Source organism: Strongylocentrotus purpuratus, unplaced genomic scaffold (genome assembly GCF_000002235.5).
Source record: "Strongylocentrotus purpuratus isolate Spur 01 unplaced genomic scaffold, Spur_5.0 spur5_scaffold_7, whole genome shotgun sequence".
In the NCBI taxonomy this organism is placed as follows: Eukaryota; Metazoa; Echinodermata; class Echinoidea; order Camarodonta; family Strongylocentrotidae; genus Strongylocentrotus; species Strongylocentrotus purpuratus.
In genome coordinates, this window is record NW_022145613.1 from 22,233,880 (window position 1) to 22,261,453 (window position 27,574).

The following is a 27,574-nucleotide window of genomic DNA, read 5'->3' on the forward strand; positions in this document are numbered from 1 at the left end:
TGGAAGGAAAGAGACTTACTGGAACCAGCTGGTGAGGGTCATCATCATGTAGAATGCAGCGAGCATGAGCATGATGTGAAAGAAGGTGTAGCTATAGGAAACGGTGTCCTCCTCATTATCATACACCTCTTGGCCCCACTTCTCTGCGTCTCCATCAGCAGGCTTGGAGTCACCTGGAAGAGAGGGGAATGGATGGGTGGGTGGAGCGTGAAGTACAGGTTAATATGACCCTCAGAAGTAATCTGATAACTGCATTTATTTATCTCTGTCACACCTCCAAACCGACTCCAAATCCACCAATTCCCGCCTGTTTGGTGATTGCAATATACTTGTATCATTGGTCAATTGTGGTTCTGGTGTCAATCACATTGGTGTGCTAATGCAAGATGCATCAGAAAAATATCTGGGGAAATTATATTTTCAAGATTAACTACATGTTCATTCACTGTCCAATGATACTTGCTATCACTGTACATATGGGACAGAAAGTGACCAAATACCTGTATATCTTTTCCCCAAAACATACGTATTGGTAAAACCAAGAAACCAAGACTCATTGGATTCTGTATCCAATCATCATTTTTTTAAAATCAGCCTTCAAAACCATGATCCTCAAAGCAAAAAGTAATAGAACGTTAAAGTGGAATGCAGGCTGGAAATCACAATTAGAATCTTGTCAGATTTGATCTATATTAGTTTACCATTCAACTCTGTTCAAATTACATAATATAATTATGTATGGAGCTGTTAAAAAGTTCTTTCCACTTGTGTTTTAACAGTGAAACTGTGAAGAGATATTGCAATTTGCAACTTTCCAAATCATTGTAAGCACATCCTTACAGACAAATAATCTTGTTTGTTACCAAGGTAACAAAATATCTACACAAATACTTACCACCGCTTGAATTGGTTGATCCAAGCAGAGTTTTCTGTGGACAGAAGTAAGAAAAATATCAAATGGTTACACTTTATTGATACTATGTATCGTTCTCATTATCAACTGAAAATCATGTTGATGGGTAATCTAAACATGAAATAAAATTCTAAGATCTGATTGGATGCTCGGAAACATGCAGTCCATTCACAGGAAAGGCAGACACCCAAAAGTTTTTAGCAACATGTTCTAAACAGATGTATAAGGGGGTAAACATGGCAAATCACCTGTTGATTGTAATACATGTAGATTCATAAGTGTACACATATGTAGAAACTCTACATGGGCAGGTATGCAATAACATGTAAAAGCCATAATTACCACTTTCTTTGGAAACAAATAATGGTGTAGCAGGGTTAAATTTGATAGGGATTGGTACACAGAGCAAGGCTGGAGAATTATAGAAATCATTGCAAAATTATTTACAGCTCCTTAAAAAAATCTGGAAAACTGGATAAAAAGTAATTCAAGTAGGGTAAATGTAGTTTTCTATTGATACAGGTACATCATGAATGAAAAGCTTGCAAACACTTGACTGGATGAGCATTAACACACTGAAAATTCCATAAAAGAAGAAAACAGAAACGGAACAATGATATTAAAAGAGGTACACATACACCAAGTAATCCAAACACTTTAGAATACAGGAATGAATTTCTAATCAAACATTCTTTTCATAGAAACCCAACAAACATGCCAATTAAAATCCACCTGATCTACAGATGTATTAATTTTACTCAGGATATCAAAAGTTTAATATTTACATGTGCTGACGTGTTCCCAAACAAGTCATCTCAAATGGATAACTAATATTTGCTACATTGTACAATGTACATAAATAATGTACTTAAAACCATGGACTTTTGGCACAGCTCTTTTGCTCAGCAAATAAAATATATTTGAACTTTATAATGCGACCATGAGTATATTGTACAGAGACCTCTTGTTGGACTAAACAACTTTGTTCTTCACTTTATCAAATTGAATAATATTTGTAAATTACTCTGAGAAAGATGATTATATTCATTAGAAGTTAGTCAAAGGAGAAGAGAGCAAGAAAATTGACAGTTAAGAAATAAGTATCTTTATTTGAGAGTTGAAAGCCATTTTGGTAGCTGCTTAAATTATGTGGCATACATTGCAGAGAATCTGATGTTTTATTGATTTCTTTTTTTCTTCTTTGAAGAAGATGTTGAGGATACATCAATCAATGTCAATGTTGTATCAACATTTGTTTTATGATACCTAACAGACTTGTGGAAGAAGGGAAGGGTTCATACCTGGGACCCATTTCACAAAGCCTTTTTTCAATGACAAATGACAAAAATCAGTGACAAATCTGTTGACAACCAATCAGAAGCAAGGATTTCAGTAGCTTATAAACAAAAACTGTCATTTTTCACTGATGACAAGTTTTGTGAAACACCCCCCCTGGTTATTACCTTGGTTTAAATTTTATATCTAACGGAAGATAGTGTACTGTATGTATTGTAGAGTTGGCAAATTTATTGACATGAAGATATTTGTATTGGGCATGTTAGTAAAATACACAACTTGCATTATTTTAGGGTTGTATAAGAAAGAGTTAGGCTTTTTTATTTTGGTTGCAATGTACATGTATCTTTGTATGCATGTTAAGAGTTAGGCAAAGACATGTACATGTATGTCAACCTGATACACTGTCAATGTTCATGCTTTTGGCCTGATGATTAATGCATCATGTTTATTTTTACATGATCTAGCTTTGTTCGAGGCTTGTATAAGAAAGAGTTAGGCATTTTTATTTTGGTTGCAATGTACATGTATCTTTGTGTGCATGTTAAGAGTTAGGCAAAGACGTTGAACACCATCGTGCGTCTTTAATGACTGTACATACATTGTACATGTATGTCAACCTGATGCACTGTTAATGTCTATGCTTCAGGCTTGATGACTAATGCACCATTTTTATCTTCACATGATCTAGGCCACTCCTAACTTATTTCAGCATACACCCATTTTACTTTACATTGTACATGTACATGTAGTAGTGCAGTACAACAAAATGTACCGGTACTTCATTTGTACTTATCATTAATACATTATCTAACATTGCAAGCTTGGGCTTGTGTTCTACCCAAACTTGGCACAGCTTCTCTAAACTTGACTGATAGAAGATTTCTTAGGTTCTGGTACTGTAATACAGATTGTGTAGCACAATGTTTTCATATGTGTCAAATTACTTCTTTTTCACCTTACCCCCCCCCCCTAAAAAAAAAAAATGGTCCCTTCATACACCCTCTGAATAACAAATTTAATTCATACTAATTCATGTACACCCCCTGTCCATGTACATGATGTGGAGAAGAAGAAAAAAAGAGAAAGAAACAAATTTAGTTGAGAGAAAATTCATGAGTGTTGATGGCTTTCACCAAATGAATGTGTGAGATGAGTAAGTGCTCCATCACCTACAGAGTATATTTATGTGTGATGATTAGAATGGTTTAGAATGGTTAAAAATGGTTGCTCCAGCTGTCATAAATGTCTGTTTTCTTTGATCCTTCCAAGGAGTATGAATCTTCTTACCTCATTGGTTCCATATTGTAGATTGTCCTAAATGTTAAGTGTGTGAACAAGATGTGTGGAAATGGTTAGCTAAATAGACTGATATGACACAGCACGAAAGCTAGAAAGTGAGAACTATATTATTTAGAAGATCAACTCCTCTTCAGAAAATACAAAAAGACTGCAGATCTATGACCATCTCTCTAATTCTAAAGTTTCTGACTAAATGTTGGCTTAAGATTTTTGAATCTTTATTGAGATACACAAATAACTATCCCTTGAATGAGGCTCCATATCAGTAGGTAAATGTACATTTGTGTATAAGAGAGTGGCAGAGATGAAAGCAGGAAAGAATAAAATGAAGAAGGAATGTGCAGTACATCAAAATAAGGGTCAGTGTCAAACGTGAAAAGTAATAGAATCCACTGAAAAGCACTGGTATTGTTATACAGTGCACTACACAGTATGATATGATCTACAATCTTCTTTGGGTATCTTAACCCTAATAAGGCCGGGCTATTTGAGGTCTTAGTATGGCCGGGGGGGGGGGGGGGGGGGGGGGGGGCCCTTAAGATCTCGGCCACAAAGCGGCCAATCGCCGCGAAAATTTGCACGCATGTTAAGTGAAGTGTATAGAATAATATGATAATCTCAATTTTTTGAAAAATTCACTCATTTGCATATTTATGGTAATTTATGCAAATAAAGTCATAAAACTCACATTTTTACTCATAAATCATATATTATTCATAATTAGGCATTCTTTTTCACTACATATATTCATTAGACCATTTTGAATAATACAACAACAAAAATTTGGAAAAGCCAGCTTATTCCTTATGTTATCCCTTGTTTTGATAATTTCTTATGTATTTCATTGTTTTTTTTAACTTATGTATTTCATTGTTTTTGTTGTAATTTCTTTTCTTACTACAACTCAACTATTTTGACACCCAAAACAACCACCTAAACTTTAAACAAGACCCAATAACCCATGTTTGATCTGTTTTTAGGAAAAATGACTTTTCAATATGTTTTGTACACAAATCACGAAAATGAGCGATTTTCGGGCTGACATGGAAAGACAAAAGGTCACGTGACCACAAGGTCCAATTTTCAAAAAAAATTCTTTTAAAAGTTGCACAAGACTCAAAAGAAAAAAGTCAGCGAGTGGCGGAGTGCCATGGGCCATAATGGCCCCCCCCCCTGGCCTTATTAGGGTTAAGAACAGTTTCCTGACAATGACTCAGCCCAGATCAAATTAATCTATTAAAGAATATATTATGGAGTGAATATATCATGGGGTGAATATATTTTGCACTAATAATATGCATGATGTACAAGTGTAAAATTTATTTAAATAATAAGTCAATTTTTATATAATCCATTATTAATACATTCAAAAATGAAATGTTTTACATAAATGTACTAAGTACAAAGTTAGTGTATCTAACGGAGCACAAATTTATCTGGTAAATCTAATACAAATGACAGGAGCTGCCATATCAGATCTTATATTGTAGAATTTAGTAAAAAGGAGCTCTTAACCAGTGCAGCTGAATATATTTTGTATAAAAGCTGCGCTATATAAATTTATTATTATTATTATTATTATTAATTTTTCTCAGAATATAATTCATAAATGGCATTAGTGAATAGTTAAACTAAAGCATTCTCCTAATGGTTTCGTGCTGCATACTCCAATAGCAAGCATACTGTAGCAATGTTGAAAATATCTCTTGTCAGCCAACAAAAAGAGTTAAAGTCACATTTTGTTGTAGTCTCAACTCTAGAACAAGAAAGCAAAACGATTTTCTACAACTACAAAACTTAAGGCTTGACAATTAAGAATGAAGAACATCCTTTACTTAATGATAAAGAGTTTACATAGAGATGAGTATTTTGGGGGAAATCTTTTGTGCCTTTTATGGCCTCTTTCCATTTCAATGTTTACATGTCTTGTACATACTGAAAAGAAGGAAATCCCAGAAACTGAACAAAAGAAATTAAATTTATGCTACTTTAATCCGGTTTCCTTTCCAATCTTTTTCCCAGCTGCCTCTTTATCCTGTAGAATCTGTGAGTCATTCATTACCTTGACACATTTTAAACATTTGGTTTCATTATTTGCACAAAAATTGAAACTAGACACATGAATTGAGATGCTTCAATTAACATGAATAAAATCTACACGGATATGATTATCTATTAATTTTAATACCGGTAATTGAAAACCACATTGTGTGCATGAGAATGAAGCACATGACAAATATAATTTATGTCTGGTGGCTCAAGGGGTCACTTTGATTATGCAAAGAACACGAACATAAAACAAGGAAGTTTACACCTGTCTACATGTAATAATAATAATAATAATAATAACTTTTACTTATATAGCGCTTTTCATAAAACATTTATATCAAAGCGCTTTACAATATTGATACAATTAAAACTAAACAGAGTAATGACAAGAAAACAAATATAAAGTGAAATTATGAAACATAAGATAACAAGGTAAGGTAACAATATAAGAACTAGGTAACAATTTAAGAACTAGGTAACAATTTAAGAGCTAGGTTGAATATGCATTTTCCATTAGGTAGGTTTTTAATTTTGATCTAAACAAAGTAATATCAGAGATGGAACAAATGGAGGCTGGGAGAGAATTCCACAGACGTGGAGCAGAGCATGAAAAGGACCTATCACCAAAGTATTTTGTTTTTGCTTTTTTAACGGTCAAGAGAGTTTGATTTGCAGAACGAAGGGGCCTATTGGGTGTGTATAATTGAATCAGTTCAGAAAGATAATTTGGGGCATGACCATGAAGAGCCTTGAAGGTTAAAAGAAGAACTTTGAACTGGACGCGAAATTGAATGGGGAGCCAATGCAATTGTTTAAGGGTTGGTGTAATATGGTCATGTTTTTTGGTGAGAGACACTAGACGTGCTGCAGAGTAATGTAATGTATAATGGTGGTAATATTAATACTTTGTGAAGATGATTGAACTGTAATCTGGTCATTGTAAACATGTACATTTACTTGATGTGTAGTAGTAGTAGTAGTAGAGGTGTTGTGGTCGAGTGGATACGTCGCCGGACTGTCGATCACAAGGTCCGCGGTTCGAGTCCTGCCGCTGCACTAATGTCCTTTGGCAAGACATTGATCTACATTTGCCACACTCCACCCAGGTGAAGTAAATGGGTACCTGGTAGGAATTTATTCCTTGAAACGCAGCGCGCGTAACAGCTGCACTGCTAAAGCCAGGGTAATTATGCTGCATTATTGTAGAGCGCTTAGAGACTTCTGACAAAGTAAGTGTTAGGCGCTATATAAGCACTGTAATTATTATTATTATTATAGTTTGTCATTATTATGAATGAGGTTCTTCTACTTAGCATGTTTACATGATAGCATCATGGAAGTGCATAATCATTGTACATATTTGTACAGGATGCATGAGGAAGGTAATTTGGTTTCAGACGTGGAGAAGTAACCCAACTAACTGAGCTAGTGTGGACTGATAATTTTTTTTAAATCACCTGGTGCAGTGCTCGACACTGACAGGCAACCTAAATCTAAGTCCTTACCCCCAAATTTGAAAATATTTTTTTTACATAGGACTCATACATACCGGTACATAATCTAAATTTTAAATCTGGAACCTCTTCCAAACAAAATGAGTGTGGAGTCTGCCTTTTGAATAAATTATTTTTGGACTTCAAATCCATTAATCCTTGAGATATGATGATGCAATCAAAATGTTTTGGGGAAAACAAGGAAACAACAATAATATTAAATCATTGTTTATGTATCTGGTATATAAACGGAAGAGAAAATTGAATCATCCAGTATCTATTTGTCCTCAATAATAACAAACAATGACACTGGACTGTCAGCACTATTTGATACTAATACAAAGCAAATACCTCAGACCAGCAGACCACAATAAACATGTGTCATTAAAAACCAATATACAATGTACAGTATATAGATCAAAATCAAATCACTGTCATGTTACTTATATACTGAAGCTGTTCGTAACATGAACATTTTCAAGACTTTTCTTTGTTATCCATGTATGTAGAACAATCTTTATTGTGCTGTCATAATTTATAACAATTGAAAAGAATGTTTACTAGCTACACTTATATGTAAATACAAGTGGCAGATCTGAACCTGGGTTAAAAAAAGGTCAAATCGCTTCCTGTAACACAATGAGTTAGGCAGTTTAAATGGATTATACTCTTCTAACTTTCAGTCTGAGTCACTTATTTGTTCAGGTTTGCAAGTATGTTTATTGTAAAGTACTAAGACCACAGGAGAACATGTCACTAACACTGCATCATGATTGTTTGCTCTAAAAAAAAATACTTTGTAATGGTAGGATTGAAATAAAAACATTCAGAATAGAATAGAGATTTATTCTTTTTACAGCCTTCAGCAACCACATATGACTCACAAAGTGTATTTGTTTTGACCAACAACAAAAATCCCACATTTTGAGCAGTATTAAAAAATGATGAGATTGACAAAAAATTAGATGAATAGTTCCTCTAGCTCACCATTTCTGAGATAAATGAATAAAATTGATTTATGCCCTTGGGTCTGATAGGGACTGATCCATCAATAAAGTATTTCAAAAGAACTGTTATTCTACCCCCCCCCCCCCTCACCTCTCTCTCTCTCTCTTTCTTTCTTCTCCCCCGTTTCTTTCTTTAAATTTTTGGTACAGATAACACAAGGTAGCTTGCATACGGTTGACCGAATTTTACTCATCACGATTCAACACAATTAACAATACCACTAGTATAATGGAGATTCAGAAACCATCGAGCACTGTAAAACACATTTCCACTTCATTTATCTCATTTTCGAGCTTTACATGTTGAGTAAACAGCCCCCCCCCCTAAAAATTACCACTTTACATCTAAAACTTCATTTAACTTAAAGTTTGGAAATCTCATATATCTCATGAGCATTAATAGACATTAGTTAATTGCAAAACAGATTTTCAAGCTCGCCCATTGACAATTGCCCCAAACCATTGAGTTGTTTCATAACTTTGTCTGCTTGTGACAGTGAATTAATTGGACTACCGGTAGTATTGTTGTTTGGGTATACATCATGTACATATAGTGTGAATATTATCAAAGAATACTCATTGACTCCTTGTATCTACATTGTAAATCTACTAGCATGTATCTCCAATGAAAAATCAATGTCCGGTTTCTCAGATACTACATGTAGGTAAATTCAGTAAGAACTAGGTAAATCCAGTTAGAACCGGATGAGGATGGTTGACTTCAGTGTATACATCTGAATTTACTCTTCCCATACAAGCTAATAATGCCACACTTGATTGAATGCTTTATCAAGTCAGATGGAAGAAAAGATTCCTCTTTTTATCATGGTTTGTTTCATGTCCTTGGGGGCGCACTAGAGAGTGCAGATTGTCAACATCTATTCATTAAAATATAGATACATGATGTAATCTACATTCAAATTCCCACAGTAATTCCCCTTAGGTATGGATTAGTGCACATGTACATGTCGCTTAGAAGGTAAAAATATTGAAAATCAATTACAAAAATGAGGAAATCTCTTTGAGAAAAACAACCTTTGCACATTCCCTCCCCAAATTGAACAATTCATTCAAAAGACTTTACAAGAAACATCTTCTCTCTCTTTATATGGTAAAAATTATTTAAGACCATCTATTATTTATTATTATCTCTCAAACCAAATTGGAACCCCCTTTTTTCCCTGTTTTTTTCTAAATTTATAACATTGAAGAAAGAAAGAAGATTTGGAATAAAAACTGGTTTTTAATACTAGAATAGAAGTTAAATTATTACACAAATAACCTACACACATTTGAGAAGAAACATTTCTCATTATACCATGGGTCAGATGTTTCCATCTTTTCATTGATCTCTCTATATTTCTCTCTCTTTCTCTCTCTATTTCTCTTGCTCTCTCTCTCTCTCTCTCCATATATCGATAGTTCCCCCTATATTTCTTCTTTCTCTACTTTTCTACATACTTAATATAAAGGTTTCTGCCATTCAATCTTTTGATCAATCTATCCATAAACCAAAGGTTACTTCGAAAATCATAATTATGTAGCTGAAAGTAGGCACAGTTAAAGCTGGAAGAGGTAGTGATAAGATAAGAATTGTCCATACATACTGTAAGAAAGTAAAATGTAAGGATAAATAAAAAATACATGACCTATACAACAGGGGATACCAGATAAAGGGGGGGGGGCAAGTGCAAAAGGGTCACACAAGTACATGTAGACCTAGATTTGGATTATTAGTCATGTTCAAAATGTAAACAATAGGCCTCATACAAAAGTGTCTAATCAAGTCTAATCGTAAGGATACACAGTGATGCATTTTCCTGTTGTACTGCATGCTAAATCCCAACATGCACATGAATGGACACTGAACACACATTAAGCAATGCTTTATGTACAATATATATTCATAATCTATTCATGATCTTCATGTACACATGTATACATGATCGTATGTATGTATGTATGTAGATGGAATGTAAATACATGTATTTCCCACCTAACCTTTCATATGTGCAAGTACACTGGATGTAAATACTGGAGGGCAAAGTGTATATATTAACAATGTCAAAGGAATCTTGAGGTAAAATGATATGTCAACACAAAACTTGTTTCTTGATTTGACAGGCGATTCACAGTGTACAAGTGAATGTGTTGATAATGTACATGTAATGTAGATGTTCATGTATGCCACATAATTCAAATGACAGCCACAATCGTGGAAAGGAATAGAGTCACCACTTACATTTCCAAACTTTAATAGCAGAAGAGAGGAGGCGAAATGTATGAGTAGGTTTATTAGAAAAGAGATAAAACAGAAAATCAGTAATGGGGTATTATAGCATAAAGTACTTACAAGATGGTCTAAGATCAATTTGACAAACTTGTCACTCTAAAATATTTACTTCAACTGCCTCTGTTTTTAACTGACTTTCCAAGAACTATAAGAATCTGTGATAACCAATAAAATATGTTGCATATTGGGAGTCTGATATTCTAAAAGAGCACATTTTACTGTGACTTTTCTTGGCTTTGAAAATTGCATGTACATAACTTAATGGCATTTCTATCACAGGGAAGTAAAGATAAAAGGGTTATCTCCTTGCCAAGCTTAGAAAGTGGTTTGAAAAAGAAAAAAACAAAACCCTCTGAATTTCTTGAATTTTCCTCATTATTAACCTCTTAAATGTAATGGGAGAGTATGTATGTGTGCAACTATTTTATTAGCGAGAGTTTGCCTTTTGCCTGATCAGCAGGAATTTGAAGACCTATGTCATAATAAAAGCTTCACTTTTTCCTTAATAAAAAGTGAGGATTTAGAAGGATGTTTCCATTTGTATAATATGATCTCTCATTCTGCAATATATGTACATACAAAATAATGCTTCATTTTCAAGTATCCAAAACAAGATGGAGCAAAATCGGTTTGGGTTAAAACTTGAAAATACAAAAACTCAGTTTTTAGGTGAGCTGTTGAAAGGAAACCATGACATGTTACATGCAAAAGGAGATAGATTCATGAGAAATCAGGCAACAATTAAATTACATACCTCACTGCCAGTCAGCTTTCCAACGTTGTTGGTGCTTGCAGTACGGATGCTGAAATATTAAACAGAAATGGTAAATAAGAATCTTCACTACCACATGCATCTACAGGTAAATCCATTTACTCTAAGGATAGAGATAGAGAGAGAGAGAGTGGCCAATAATTTATGATAACATACGGTACATCTACATGTTCATCTCCATCATATCTTTGCCACTAGTTAGTAACTGCTTTAGCAAAAACCTATGACTTGTAATCTCTGGCGACCCCAGACAGAAAATCTCTTTGTTGCAGTGTACTCCCAACCTAAAGGTACATGAATGTTCCCTATCACACAGACATCACAAAAAGATAAAGTAAATACAGTGACAAAAAAAACAAAGGAGCAGAAAGTGCTTAAGCCCTGGAAAGCTCTAGTAAAAAAAAAAAAAATACACACATATACAAATCAAGATTAAATCTAACTATAGAAAATATAAAAGAGCCTCCGTAAACAAAAATATATTTTCTCACTGCAGGTAATATACAAATAATGCACTGCAGTGAGGGCATTAGTAAGAATGACCAAAACAAGGATCCACGTCATCATTTTATAAAGACTGATATTGTGCGAGGCTCCATTGCCTACTTACCATGCGTAGATAAGACAGATAAGCCAGATAGCAAAGCTAGCCCAGTTCTCTGCTGAGCCCACATCTTGGTTATGTACGTTGGTATTATTACCAGAAGGACCTATAGTCTGAATGATGGTTGTGATGCTGGGGTTGCAAGCTAATAATAAAGAAAAGAAACAGACGTAAAAGGATCAATTATGGTTACAAAACTATTGTTTTTGAATTTCTTTAGTTGTGTTTGAATGTGTACTTGGGCCCCGTAACACAAAGACAAAGTTTGTGAAATTGAATGATTATACAATTTATTGCTATTAAAGCTTTGTGTTATGGGGCTCTACTGCATTTATCCGTAAAGCTGGTGGAAAGCATGAAGTTGTGATTGAAGGTTACCTGAATTCTAGTAATAAAGGAAATGAAAACTTGACAAGTTCAAACTTAACTACAGAATATTCATCACTACAAGTAAATGATATCTATCCCAATGATTTGGGTTGAAAAATCAATCTTAAGAGTGTTAAAAGAATAGGAACCTTCAGATAGTCATCCTAACTGCATTCTGAACATATAGATGGCTCATTAAAGAGAATGGGGTTTCCAGCATGTTGTTGTTAGTTTATTTACAACCAGCATAATAATAATTATACAAAAATAACAGACCTTCCACAATTTTGTTCTTGCTCCCTCCCTCCTTCTTGTAAGCAAATAACTACCGTTGGTGAAGGTGATGGGACAAACTATCACTTCTGAGGCGATCTGGATGTAGCTATCTTTCCGAAGCAAAGCTGAGGAAAGATAGCATATCCATTCAGATCGCCGAGAAATGATAGTTTGCCATCGCCTGAAATCAAAAGGTGATTTTTTGCTTTATATTCCACATCAGAAACATTTCACTTCTTCCATCATTTTAGAGCAACAAGTCATCAATTAACAGCTAGCAAACGGTGTATGATAAGTACAATGCATGCAGTATGGTGGTGCATGTGACCACATAGTTCGCGCGTGGCCAAAGTTCTCGTATTAACACTAAAAGCGCTTAAAGAGGAGAGCAATACGCAGCGTATACAATTTAAGTACGTTGTACTGTGTACATAGGACTTCTATCTTCAGTGAAAGAGCGTTGCACTGTGTAGATAGTAGCCTATCTACACAGTGTAACAAACTTTTTGCTTCTCACAGCAATGAAGGGCGAACTATCTTTCATCACATGATTTACTTTTGACCAATCGTAGAGCAAGATTCTTAGTATGTGACCAATCGTAGAGCAAGATTCTTAGTATGTGGAATATAAATATACATATAAACTAGATTAATACAGTTTAGAACTCACTATCATCAGGGTTGTTACTCATGGCAGACCAGGTAAGGTACATGGTGTACATGGAGATCACAGCAGACTGGAGAAGACCAGATCGTGGCATGGCTGAACACAAACAAACAAACACATAGACAGTCAAATATAACTAAGTTTTAATCATACATCACATTCGTATATTGATCTTAAGGAGATGTAGTCATTGGTACACCAGTTCCTCATATTTTGCACTAAATTGAAGAAAAAATGTGTACACAGGTCCACTTCATAACTATATACTGTTAGATGAATGAAACATATTCCAAAAGATATTTCAAGTTTTGTATTAACTGAAAAATGAATCACAAAAAGTGGACTTTAACCGTTTTCAATTTCTTAAACATGGACAAATCAAGTGTAAGTGAGTGGGGGTGGAGTGAGAGCTTCCCTCCCCCCAAAATTGTCCTGCTCAGTAAAAGAAAGAATTCAAATTGTATGCAACCCCTTTGAGCAAAGTTGATCTTGAACAACCACAGCAATGCCGGGCATAGCAACGTCCAATGCATATGAGATGAATTCAATCCATAACATCCATGCATCCTAATGAAGTTGCTAAATAATTCATCACCAGGATGAATGAAGACAGTAAATTATGGAACTTAAGGAAATGAAACAAGCTATATTAAAACAAACGAAAATCACTATTATGTCTGACTATTGTTTTATCATCACCATATTTCTGTTCTTTGTAAGCTTTGTCTAACCCTTTATTTTTACATGTGAGCAAAACGAATATCCATGTCGAACATATATAAAATACATTGAAATAAATTGAATTGAATAACTGTAAATAGCCATGAGTCATTTTTGCTTTGGAATGTGTTGTACCTTCCTGGACCTTGGGTAAGATGGAGATAACAGACATGACCACACACAGAACCAGGTTGAAGCTGATGAAGAACTTGTGAAGGGAACACTCTTTCTAAAAACAGAGAGAGAGAGAGAGAGAGAGAGAGAGATGAACAAAAAAAGATTGAAGGTACATGTTATCTAAATTTCTGGTAATGATGAAAATATTATTAAATCAATGCTAAAGACTATAATTAGATGATATCTGCCAAAGGAATCATTTTGAAAACATCCAAAGATGTCCTCAATTGAGATGCCCTCAGTGAGTAAATGGCTTCAGTGCTTGTAATCTGTCTAAGAGTCCATGATCAACATGTCTCGATAAACTACCTGTATATAATTGAAACAAGTTATTTGGACAAAGTAAACAGACACATATGCAGTATACTTGAACATGCCTTCAGCACAGCAACGGTTAGAACCTGAGCAGGTTGACACCATGGCGGGTTATTCACAAAGATCCTAAGTTGAACTTAACTGTGAGTTGGACTTAAAAAACTATGGAGAGCCACTTGTAGCCTTAAAGTAAAGTATATTCAAAAGCAAAAATTCAAGTATTTTAGACTTTTTATAAACTCCACATCAAGAACATGAAATCTCCTTGATAATAGAAAATATGAACAATTTGAATCAACATTTTATGCCTTTTAAAATAACTTTTACAAAATATTTTCATAGATGCTAATGGCTTTCCATAATGTTTAAGTCCAACTTAGAGTAAGTTCAACTTAGGATCTTTGTGAAACACCCCCCATGTTACAATTTGCTTCAGTATAAAAACTTACCCCAGTTCCAATGTAGAAGATGAAGAAGAGAATGAATCCAGTCAGAGCAATCAGATACATGACCACAGTGGACGACATCAATGCTACAAAAAAAAGATATTTGAATTGAACATATATTGCAATGAGGAAAACAAATCAGTAAAGAGTTTCTGATGTTGTATTCTGGGCCCTGTCTTACAAAGAGTTGCGATTGGTCCAAATCAATCGCAAGTCCTTCAATCAATCGCAAGTTTGCAGTCTTTTATGTCTTATTTTATTTATGTCTCATTTATGTCTTATCAATCGCAAATAAGTAGCGATTGATATCAACTCTTTGTAAGACAGGGCCCTGATGTATGATTTACGATGTGTTTGAGATGTAAATATCAAGACTAAATTGAGTTAAATAATGACTCAGTTGTAAGGTAAGCCAAGTTCAAATTAGCTTAGCTGGAATTCACTGGTTGTATCAAATACATATTAATATACAGACCCTACACGTATTTGTGCAAGTTTTGATGTAATATTTATTATTTGATATTCTTGTTACAAAAAGCCAGTTTTTCTTCATAAAAGTCAATCTGAGTTCATGATATCATTTAAAAGCATTTATATTCAGATGAAGAATGACACTGCATATTCATTGAAAACTTCTCTAATGAACTGGACTTAATTTAGTAACTTTTGTGTAAACTTTATGTTAAACACAGAGTGCAAATGACAAATATGCACTGTACATTGTCCATGTAGTCAATAGTCATGTGATGGGCCATTCCATGGTAACTCGCGTTACACCTAATGGGTACATTGACACGATAATGTGCCTATATCTTTAGAACTGCTAGGATCTACAAGATACTTTTTTCAAACATGGACAGGGTAGATATAGACCAACTGAATGAAACAAAAAAGAAAATTGAAGAACAAACATTTTTAGATTCTTGGATTATTGAATTTCGGTAACTCGCGTTACAAAAAAAGGACAATTCTATGAGACCCTCTTTTGGCAAAGTCTCCTCATACTAGACAATCTTGACAAAATCTTTCCTACTTTAATTTGATAGTAGGTTGTGACTTACTAAGATCACAATATTAAAGATAAGAAACAATGGACTAGTAAAATGCAGGAAGCAAATATGTCGGTAACTCACGTTACATTTTGTCCGTAGGCCATTTTCACCCCTATGTAATAGATTAAATATCACAGGACCCCTTAGAATATGGAAATATATTCATCTTTTTCCATTTAGCGAAATTTTCAGGAAAAAATATTACAAGAATCCTGTGTAATCGGCAATAAATTGTTTTTTTTTCATCTACAGTCCCACATGTACGTTTTTGATGATGGTTTGAGATCTTAGGAAATCAACAAAAATGAAAAATAAATTGTATTGAATTTGAAAGGCCCTAATGTTTTATGAACATCCATGGCATAAGGTTAGTGATAAATCAAAGAATTAACATAAGAGGTACATTTCTTTTTTTGATGTCATGTCCTTCTTCTCATGGAATGGCCCTGATGAAGAATTTAGTTTTGATACCTACCACAGTACCATCCCTTATGCTCTGTTTCCTCCATGCGACCGACCCAACTCTCATTCCAAGAGTGAGCAAAGTCCACCAGGAGAACCAACTGGATGATGATGAAGGCAAAGGCTCCAACCATCCCAAAGTACATGAATACTGCAGGTGCAAGGAAAGAAGGAAGAATCATGTCTCTAAAAATGTACCATAAATGCATTATAATTCCTCTGATTTAATGATATTACATTGTTATGTTATTTATGTTATTTGTAGTAACTTGTTTATGATATGTTAATGTATTGTTATATTTTATATAAATGTGAGTCGTAAGACAATTTTTAAGCCTTCCTTTTATTTGCGCATGACAATAGAACTCTTAATACATGTTGAAAAATCGGTCCATAATGTTAGATTATGTGAAGCAAAAGTTCAAAGCTATTGATGTTGTCCTCTAGTTATAACAATTTCTATCCAAAGAGTTATTGGTACAGTAGTACAAATATGATTCTTATTGAAAATCGATCTAAAGTTCCTCCTTCTTTCTATAACTTTTTATGAATATTTTTGTTCCATTGTACAAAATTAAGAAACAATTCAACTACATTCGCAATCTTTGAAGAGTATGATGTTCTTATTAAAACTCACTTTTCAACTGGTGTTCATTATATATCATCTGTTACAATAAATTTATCTACATTGTACATTTGATATTCTATAAGCATGGTAACTTGTGATAATAACTTTGGTATTTTCTTAATCACAAAGACATAAATTGCATAATTTGTGCTCATTTAGCTTAAATTCATTCTGTGGTTCTCTTAACTACTAACATTGTATATATTGTTTAAAAGGTACTAAGTCTATACATGTACATGTATCTGAAAAAGACTGACAGTATTTAAAGGCATCGTTTAACGATGTTAAATCTGAGATGCATGGCCCTACGTGTTATCAGTATCTTTGATATGGTGTAATATTGAAGCCCCAAAAAAATTGCGCTTCAAAATGATCATGAACTGCCTCAAAAAAGTAAAAATCTTTGAGTCCCCGATAGACTGTAGTGTTATGAAAACCATTAGGAAAACGCAAAATTTGATTTCGATTTTTCCAATCATAAATATCTTGATAATCAGACAGGTGATCGGCTTGTAAAAGTTATGGGGTTCCTGACTGACCTAAGATTTATAATTATCATTGCAGCATGAGCTAAATCCAGGATTTTGTTTCAGAATTTGAGACACAGTTACCCAATTCCCTCTAAGTGAACGGAAACACTCATTTACCGTTCTCAAATGATCCGTTGGGGATGAAGAAAGCTGCCACACACAGACCGCACATGACCAGGAACTTGAAAAACCAGAACCTTCAAGAGTTAGATAATGAAAGAGAAAGAGAAGGAAAATGAGATTTGTTACTGTATCCCTCGAATGAATTTGCTAAATGTTAATTACTTACAAAATGTAGATTTTCATTCATTAAAGCATGAGCATAATGATTAGACATTAACAATCTGTAAATTTTCTTTTTATGTGGGTAATACATGTATATTGTTTGTCATTTCATTAGATTAAAGGGGGCAGGGGGGGGGGCAAAATAATGAATAGCTGAGAATATCCAATTGCCCGTGATGGTAATGGTGATAAAGGCCAATGATGTGATTTAATAATGGTGCATTTTGATTGGGAGTATTCAAATATACTTTTATTTGTTTTCTTTATATAATCAATAGTATTTTCAATTATTTTTTCATTTATCATATTCGTTTTTAGACAGCAGTATCTTACTAAGGACTACTTCTGCTGCAGCTGCTGCTACTACTACTACAAGAAACTACATGTAGTCTCACATCATATCATACACAATTCTGAGTTGAGTTGTGACTGATTCAGATCAACTGGAAGTCTTTATATTAAAAACAGGGCAATTTATAAATGCATTTTACTATTTTTTTCCTCAAATACACACATGTATGTACAGTACATACCCATTCTGGATTGGTGAGCGTGGATCCTTGCTACTCTTCACATTGATCATGATGAGAGAGAGCAGGAAGAAGAAGGCAGCTACACCAAAGCTGACCCGATAGACAGAACGATAACCTGCCAATCTTTCACAGACCTCTGATGGAATCAGTTGACCAACCACAGCAACATCTTTGCATAGTAATGGCGACTAGAAAGAAAAGGAATCATAGGGCGGGGGATTAAGGTTACACTTACAGTCAAATATACAAATTTATTTCTGTGGTTTTTCTATTTGCAATAATCATGAACAAAATTAGAATAACAATAATAGTTACACTTATTACATTTCAATCAAAGAGCTTCACAAGCATGTACATGTACGTGTATTATAACCCCATCATTGGATTCCATTGTCATTCTGCAAAAAGTACTCCACTCTGAAGCATTCCAGCCAGTCACCATTTTAATCACACATGCTACTTAAAACACAAATACAAGATACAGACATACAAAATGTACACACCTGGGTGGATAAAAGCGATTATTAAAGATAAAAACGCCTCAACCGAGAACACAATTATGTACATTAAATGGAAGTGGGCCTAGAAGAGGGTTAATTCATAAGAATTCTTTTAAATGTGTGCATGTGTGTTTGGGTTTGTATGATTAGGAAGAGAACAAGAATAGAAGTACGGTAGTCCTGAGCAAGATAATAAGGAATTTTAGATTTGCGTGGACTGCTACGTGTGACATCCTTTTAAGGCACTGGCAGGGCCTTAAAAGGACGTCACACGTACCAGTCTACGTTGTCGTTGTGCAAATCTAAAAGTCCCTAATGGTGAGAGACTACTTACGTTAGACAGGGCCTGATCCACCTGAGGAATGAGGAACACGGCCGAGACGACGGCTCCAACCAGCAAGAAGAGACCATACACAATCCTGGTAGATGTGGAGTTCTTACATGATGGACAAGCTGAACAGCAGCAGGAGCAGGCCGCTGTGCCAAAGCAGCACGCCAACTATATACAGACAAAAAATAAAGTAGAATAGAATAAAAACTAATTTAACACTTTTAGTACTGCAGGCAGTGCACTTCAAACCACTAAAGTGAATGTACATGTACATGTACTTGTAGAATGTTAATAACATTTGAACTGTAAAAAAAAAGCTTTTCTAGATATATTTTGGTGCTTAAAATAAATCTTTTCTTCTTTCAAATGGGTTAATAAATGGACAATTTTGATGTACATGTCCTTGTGAGAAGGCTGACAGGGGCTCTTTATTTTGGAATAGCGCTCCGTGGACAAAAAATTAATTTGAGCCTTGATACATTGTGTACTTTTTGTAAACACTACATGTACATGCATGCTTCAATACAATTGCATATATTAACAATGGGGTGCGGGCGCACGCATGCATGAAGTTAGACATCGTAATGATGAATTAATTAGATGAATTTAATGAGGATCTGAGATTACAGTTGCTAACTTCACATACACTGTACGCGGCCGCTCGCACCCCACCGTTGGTAATTTGGTATGCACTTGTATTGTAAAGTAGTTGCTGTGAAATCTTTAAGAAATTGTATATTATCATGTCTTCGTTTAAAGGAAGAATACTTCAAAAAAAGATAAGAAAATTGACACAAAGCAGGTAAGTTAGAAACATAACCGAATAACGTCTTTTAAATCATGACCATTATTTTATTTGATTTAATATTTTGAACAATTGATGAAGATTTAATTGATTTTTGGTATGATTTAGTAGGGTACGTGTATCTCCGTGCCAGAGTCACAGATCAAAGTCTAGATATGATTCTGAACTAGCGCCCAGTGTAGTATGCTGTAAACCATGCATATATGGGTTGTTTTACAATCAGGGTACACAATAGAAAAACTCACTTTGATGGCCATTAAAACAAAAACAATGAACAGCATAGGAAATCTTCCTTGGTCAACTATTTGGCACCATTAGATCAACCTACAACAGCGAAGAAATTGTTTGAAACAAGCAACTACTTTTCAAAATATGTAATTATATGCCACTTTTTCACATTTTCGCTGTCTCGTTTCATTTTTTGCAAAGTTTGAACATGCGCATATCTGACATACGTACCCCAAATACATTATCAACTATCAGAATTATCTCTTCCAACAGGTCTATGTTAGATCTGAATAGGGTGTAAGATTTTGTCAAATCTACAAATTTTGACTTTGCACCATAAATGAGGTGCAAAAGGGGTCAAAAAATGTCCTCTCCGAAACCAGTGTAATAATTTTAAGTAAGACTGCACTCCATGAATTGTTTTTTCCTCCTTGAAAAGAGTCACTAATATCCTACAAAATTATGATATTAACATTTCCCACACTTACTCAGTTTTTGGTAAATGCGCGTTTCAAATTTGTTTGTCGGGGCGGGGTCAAAAAGTGTCCTCTCCGAAAAGGTGACATTTTTATCAGCACTCCTTCAAGAAGAGCCACATTTTGAAACCACCTTATGTTATTAGTAGACCTAACATTGTTTTATCATGTGCAATAGATAATGTTTATTTTGTTTAATATTCACACTGATTTTGAAGGTGTCAAACAAAATGTCCTCTCCGACCCATAATCAGTAGATGGATAAATGACTGTAATTACAGTCTACAAAGTGCATGAATTTACAAAAACTAGCCTGATTTTAATTCATCTTGAGGTGGGTATTACAATCTAACATCTTCCTGTTATTTAATGGGAGGTTTTTTAGTTCTATCCATTCACAAGCTACTTTCACCCCCTATAATTCCATGATGTAATGTATATCTGGAAGAATTAAGACTTTCCATCCATTTAATTGCATTTATTGTGTGTGTTTATACCTTTCCATGTAATCAGTACTGTTATTCAACTATACAATGGTGAATTGAGACTATGATTACCATCTATATACAAAGTCTCTTTGGTTTCGGAGAGGACAGTAGTTTTTTGACATATTTACATACTTCCATCATGAGTCTTCATATTCAGGTTTATCACATAGTGTAGAACAAGTAGGTAATTTGTTGCTGTTATACTATCGGGTGTGGGGATGTTATGTCTAGTCTATACACATTTCTGGTGGTAGAGATTTTGTGGTGGAAGAGATTGATACATCAAGTGAAGATGCAGTGAAATCTGGTCCACTTTACATTTATATCATCAAGTTCATGAATCATATACCGTACTTATATAGCACATATCACAATATGTATCTATGCGCTGTAAGAAAGGGTAAGAAGGAAAGGTGGATAGAGTAACATAAGAAGACTGAGATATGCTCAACATACTTCCTCCCGTTAACATTAAGAAATTGTATATTATCATGTCTTCGTTTAAAGGAAGAATACTTCAAAAAAAGATAAGAAAATTGACACAAAGCAGGTAAGTTAGAAACATAACCGAATAACGTCTTTTAAATCATGACCATTATTTTATTTGATTTAATATTTTGAACAATTGATGAAGATTTAATTGATTTTTGGTATGATTTAGTAGGGTACGTGTATCTCCGTGCCAGAGTCACAGATCAAAGTCTAGATATGATTCTGAACTAGCGCCCAGTGTAGTATGCTGTAAACCATGCATATGTGGCTTGACTTTTTTGTTTAGTTTCGGACTTTCCATTCAATTTGTAAGAGCTGCAGCGCAACTGCAGCTAGCCGACAACGAATGTCCGCCCTACCAATGCCGGCGCTAGTGTAGTTCCGTATCCATTTTTTTAGCAGTTTCATATCCATTCTTAGCAAAGGAAATTTAGCCCAATTTTTCACTAATTTTAATCATAATCATATATCACATTTTCCACCTGAATTTGGATCACATCCGACATCGGGAAACCTCCGTTTAGGGCTTCGATGTCGACGTCGTCGCTCAGTACCGTCTCTGCGCTATAGCTTTGCAACTCAAACTGAAGCTATCAGTCCAAAATTATGCAAACTTCTCGTATGGTTTATGGTATTACGCGCATGCACGATACCATAAATTTATAAACCATACAAGAATTTTTCATAATTTTGGACCGATAGCTTCAGTTTGAGTTGCAAAGCTATAGCGCTGAGACGATACTGAGCGACGACGTCGACATCGAAGCCCTAAACGGAGGTTTTCCGATGTCGAATGTGATCCGAATTCAGGTGGAAAAAGGAATAGATGATTATGATTAAAATTAGTAAATATGATTAAAATTAGTTAAAAATTGGGCTAAAATTCCTTTGATAAGAATGGATATTAAACTGCTAAATAAAATGGATACGAAACTAGAGTAAAACCGCCAAACTTCGGACGTTGCCAAACTTCGGACAAAAATTACTTCAACGGCTCGAACGCAAAATATGAGCCTAGCTCAGGCGGGTAACTTGCATGCATTTGATACTACTGCTAACCTACATCGTTAGTACAGAAAGTTAGGGCAGGTTGCCGTCTGCAAAACTCACAAAAAACATCAAATTCAGAGACAGATTTTAGGTTACCTGGATTTTTACAGTTCCTTAACAGGGGAGTTAAGGTATAGAGCCTCCAATATATCGATTAAAAACAAACCCTTGGCATATTTCAGGTGGTTTCTGCCAAAATTATGGGAGCTTATGAGATACTTTTTCACTCTATCGCGAAAATTTTCTAATGGCGGCCGTTACCACGGACCTAGGGGTACTATACAGGTACCCCTACCAGAAGATGGCGCTCTTCCAAACTTCGGACAGGCAACATCGAGTGTCATTTTGACTACGAAAAAATAGCGCTTTCGTAAGATTTTAGCACCAAAATATTGTGTGAGTGTTGTGAAAAACACCTTTCTGATAGTTCTACCTAAAATAAATCTACCCAAAACGAGAAAATAATACTTTTTTCATGAAATCAACGCAGTCAAACTTACCCCCGTCGAACGATTTTTGATCCGGTTTCCAAACCTCCGATGAATGCGCACTTTAGCATGCGCGCTATACGTGCGCTGTACGTGAGCTATGCGCTATACGTGCATTATACGTGCGCTACAGATGAACGTCCGAAGCTTAGCAAGTGCGTCCGAAGCTTGGCATGAAAAAAGGTTCGGCGGGTAAGTAAATAATTCTAGTTTTCCATTTCCTTTACTAATTTTCTTTTCATGACATACATAAACAGTATTTGCACAATAATAGTATATTTGATCTTTCAATAATTAAAAAAAGAATTTAATGTTTTCCCCCGTTTTGTCTTAAGTGTCCGAAGTTTGGCGGTCTTACTCTAGACTAGTACACAGTAGACCTACTAGCGCCCCAATTAGGCACATTCATGGGGCACTAGAGGGCGCTTTGCGCGCGTACGAAAATCTGAATGGCCTTGCTGCGGTGGGTCGGCAATAATCAGCCCAAAACTTGGATATGGGAGGGTGGAAGGATATATCTTTTTTATAATGTTATCTGGTCTTACCCTTAACCATCCTATGTTTAATCTATGTAGAAATAACATGCGAGTACGATAAGAGAAACATCGGGCCCATTACTGATGCAACTTTTAAAATATTAGCCTAGAAATGACCACCAAACGGAAAAAATTGACATTTTTTCCCGACAAATCTTCATAAAATCTGATTTATAAACAAGTCACATCTAGGTACACTAATACAAATACGATTTTCTGAAAATTCAGGTATTATTTTTTAAGTTTCTTTCAAGTATATTTCTGCGCATTGCAGCGCCAATGTTCTTCACTGCTTCAAAATCACCCTTGAATTTTTTTTTTTGAAACGAATTTGTTACGAGGTCCGCGAGTGTTCCCCATTCCTTGCGTGTTGAAAGTTTGGTAATACAAAGTTTGCATTGACTCGCGCACGAAAAAATGGCTCGAAAACAAATGTCAAAACGAGAAATAAACAAGCTTTTGTATAGTTATAAGAGATCTACCGAGGTTTCTTTGTCGATATAATTTATTATATAGTCTCAATTAGAATTCAGAATTATCTCACTGAAAAGTTAAGAAACCGACGATGTTATTTTATTTTTGCCAGCAGCCGATCTAGCGTTGTTTGGGCAAAAAGCTAGGCCGCTGCCTTCCCATCGCAAACCTTTCCGAGTCCTGCTAAAATGGCGCGCTGCGGAGCTCCGAAGCTGCGTTGGTATCGCTGCAAACTCTCGGGCGGCTAGCTCCCCACGACGGACCATTCGCGGTATGGCGAGAGTGTGTGTGTGAGATACGATTTTGGATTCGAGAACGCACGTACCACAACCCTGCGCGTCATTTTCAGCTGTTGAATGTCTACGACCAATTTTACATGTACGATTTTTAGTACAGATACTTGGTCAGTTTTCTTCTTATATCTTTGGTTTTACAACATTTAAAAATATAATTTCTTCAAATTTGCTCCCGACTCGGTTCAGACTAATTGTGTGATGTGTTTTCAAGTCAATTTTTTGAATATATTTTTTTGCATGAATTTGCCTACCCCAATGCCTACATACTAGGTCTAGATCTAGATCTAGACTAGAATCTAGATCTAGTCTACAGACAGACTTCAGACTGAATCTGCTTGTAAGTTGTAGTAGTAGACCTCTAGTACATAATTTCATTATCATGATTATCATTACAATATATGGAACGTAAGAACTCATGGAGAATCATTGCAATTCTGACATAATATAATTTCTGTTAATGATCATTGAGATCACACACACATCATCACGTCTGCACGTCATCGCAAGATCATGTAAACACACACAAAAGGCACACAAACCACTCATCATTCGATTGGATACTTACAGCGCCTAATCCACAGCACATTTTATCACTTTATCCGGACGATAACTTCTAGAAAGAATGATCAGTAGTTGCTATAATATTCTGTAGAGCAAAAAATCTTCCTTGGACCGGGATATAATGTAATAATATTCACAAATTTAACTTTGAAAAATTGCTTTCCAACGATGTTACTAACTATACCGTCATGTACATAATATTTGTTGTTTTGTCATATCCTGAGTTAGTCTTTTGGAAGTATTTTATTTAATGATATTCTCATGTCGCTTTATATTTTGTTGTTTGAAATATATATTTACAAATTCAGATTACTTAAGAAGTTATTGGAAAATATCTAAAATATATTGGTCAGCCGCAGTAATTGGTAACTAATTATATATAATTATAATGTTATATTTTTGTATTTAGGTATAAAATAGTATAGCCTAGATTTAGACAAAGACGCAGAGCAAGGCCTATTTATAGATTTGACGATTTAATTATGTCAAAGCTGTCAACAGAGGGAGACAGGCATGAAACACATAACGATCCGACCTCGTCTGTTATAAAGAATCGAAGTTGTAATAAAAGTAGAACAAATGAGAGAATTAATGAGGGTAATGCATGGCATCCGTGCCAAAACTCTTGCAAAAATACTAAGGACTAGGATACGGGTGGATGCCAAGTGCATTTTTGAAAAATGGAAAGAATATAATTTAATCTCTTTGGCAGCTCACTCAGAAAGCTATAATGATGGTAGGTGAGGGGAGTAGCTACAAGGAGTGTCATGAATTGCTGGAATGGTGTGGACCAGGCGCGAACACAGGGGGGGGGGGGGGGGGGGGGTTGGGGGGTTAAACCCCCCCCCCTTTGGTAATTTTTTGTGTGTAAACCCCCCCTAAATTTCTCTAAAAAACCCCCTCTTTTGGATTTTTTTGTTTTTGTTTTTGTTTTTATAAAAAAAAAAAAAAAAAAAATTCCCATGGTTAACCTAAAAAAGTGTCCTCTTACCCCCCCCCCCCCCCCCCGCTTATTCAGCGGCTGGCTGAGTCGTTGCGAAATTTTCGGCCCGATTTAGAAAATGTTAAACCCCCCCCCCCCCCTTGAAAAAATCCTGCGTACGCGCCTGGTGTGGACAAAGCACTTTTACAATTTACAATAAGATATGTTAAGTCCAGTGCAAGTAAAAATCAAGCTAGTAAGCTTATATGTGAGAACCTACAGGGGGCTGCATCCTTGGACCTACTAGGGAAGGGAGGGGGGGGGGGGGGGGGGCGGGGGGTAGTGAGCACATTTTTAAAATTTATTTTTGGGTCACGAAATTTTTAAATTTGACATTTTGCTCCGTTGGGGGAGGGGGGTAAGGTCACCTTTTTAGGTCAGCCATTGGCATTTTTTCTCCATTTTTTTTATAAAAATAATTTTGTTTGGGCCGGGGGGGGGGGACGTCCCTGTTTTTCAGTACATTTTTGGCGAATTTAGGGCTGATTTTAACATATTTTTTTGGGCCGGGGGGGGGGGGTCTTAGCTTATAGTTCTAAGGAGAACTATAGCGCTTGAAGAGAATGAGTGGCGGGACTCATCCACTCATCCTCTCCAAGCGCTACTATAAGCTAAGAAAGATAACCAACAGTCTTTTTCAAGACTACACAAACAGTCATTTTCAGGACTACACACCCTCAAGAAAGACTACCGAGAGTCCTTTTCAGGACTCCTCAATCCTCTCTCTCTCTCTCACATGGTGCACCCGCAAGCCTACTGTATATATCATAAATTATTGTACACCCTTATTTGCTTATGGCTCGAACTTTTGCTTGGTTATTTGGTACTGGAGGATTTACATGAAGGAAAAAATCTTGTTTACATGGTCGCATTATTTCTACCTTATTCATTTTATTTTTAATGTGTCTACTTACTTTTGGTCCTCTTCTGCTCTCTCGGTCTGTCAACATCATCATCGTACACAACTTATTTAATAAAACTTACCGAATTAAAGCTGTTATATATGTATTCTATATTTACTGTAATTGTCTTTGTTTATGATTTTTTTTTGTCGACTGATCTGGAAAATGTTACCAGTGAAAACCAAATTTCCGAATGGATAATAAATGCTTAATTTCATTTCAACTGCGGCTTCACCCTAGATGACCTAAATACTCTCCCACTAAAAAGTGGCCTCGCCCTTTGCATAGGAGTCATATACTCTGGCCAAATCTGAAAAAAAAAAAATTAATTGAGTATAATATCTCCCACCCCTCCCCCTTAAAAGGTACCCTCGCTCTTTGCCAAATCAGAAACCTTGATGTATTTGATTTTGTTAATTTTACGTTTGACAGAGATTTTGTAACATACATCTCCCGGTCAAAAGTTCTTGGATATATCTTTGACCACAATTAGTGAGGGAATACATGTATCGGTGAAAGCTATTGCATTTCACAATACTGGAAGCAAGGTGTTTGTCGTGCTGGAATTTATTTTTCAAAACAGGGCCATAAACGGATTTTCCTATAAAATATTTTATGGGGGCCATACAAATAATTTATCAGACAGACGTTGAGTGCATAATGTCTCAGGTTTTGCAATAAAAATACACATAAAATGCAGGGGGGGGGGGGGTGACGGTGGATATACGGGACATGACCTAAAGCAAAATATATACTTGATATATATACAAAGGTAA

The 27,574-nt window shown here is 35.3% G+C and overlaps 1 protein-coding gene across 3 annotated transcripts in view; it reads right to left on the minus strand.

Annotated features, from left to right (window-relative positions):
• The window catches only part of LOC115919865 (probable serine incorporator), a 34,167-nt gene extending 9,042 nt beyond the window's left edge, over nt 1-25,125 (minus strand). The window contains exons 1-13 of one of the 3 annotated variants that reach the window (XM_030974402.1): nt 24,919-25,125; nt 19,024-19,188; nt 18,190-18,377; nt 17,489-17,568; nt 16,227-16,364; nt 14,703-14,785; nt 13,897-13,990; nt 13,045-13,137; nt 11,736-11,874; nt 11,108-11,156; nt 3,500-3,526; nt 896-929; nt 20-173 (exon numbers count right to left, since the gene is read on the minus strand). In XM_030974402.1, the coding sequence (XP_030830262.1) occupies nt 20-173; nt 896-929; nt 3,500-3,526; nt 11,108-11,156; nt 11,736-11,874; nt 13,045-13,137; nt 13,897-13,990; nt 14,703-14,785; nt 16,227-16,364; nt 17,489-17,568; nt 18,190-18,377; nt 19,024-19,188; nt 24,919-24,939 (1,265 nt within the window). In that variant the 5' untranslated portion in view covers nt 24,940-25,125. Of the gene's footprint in view, nt 1-19; nt 174-895; nt 930-3,499; nt 3,527-10,302; nt 10,312-11,107; nt 11,157-11,735; nt 11,875-13,044; nt 13,138-13,896; nt 13,991-14,702; nt 14,786-16,226; nt 16,365-17,488; nt 17,569-18,189; nt 18,378-19,023; nt 19,189-24,918 lie in introns of all 3 variants that reach the window. The other 2 variants (XM_030974403.1, XM_030974404.1) reach the window with 2 other exon arrangements.
• Nucleotides 25,126-27,574: the final 2,449 nt, after the last annotated feature.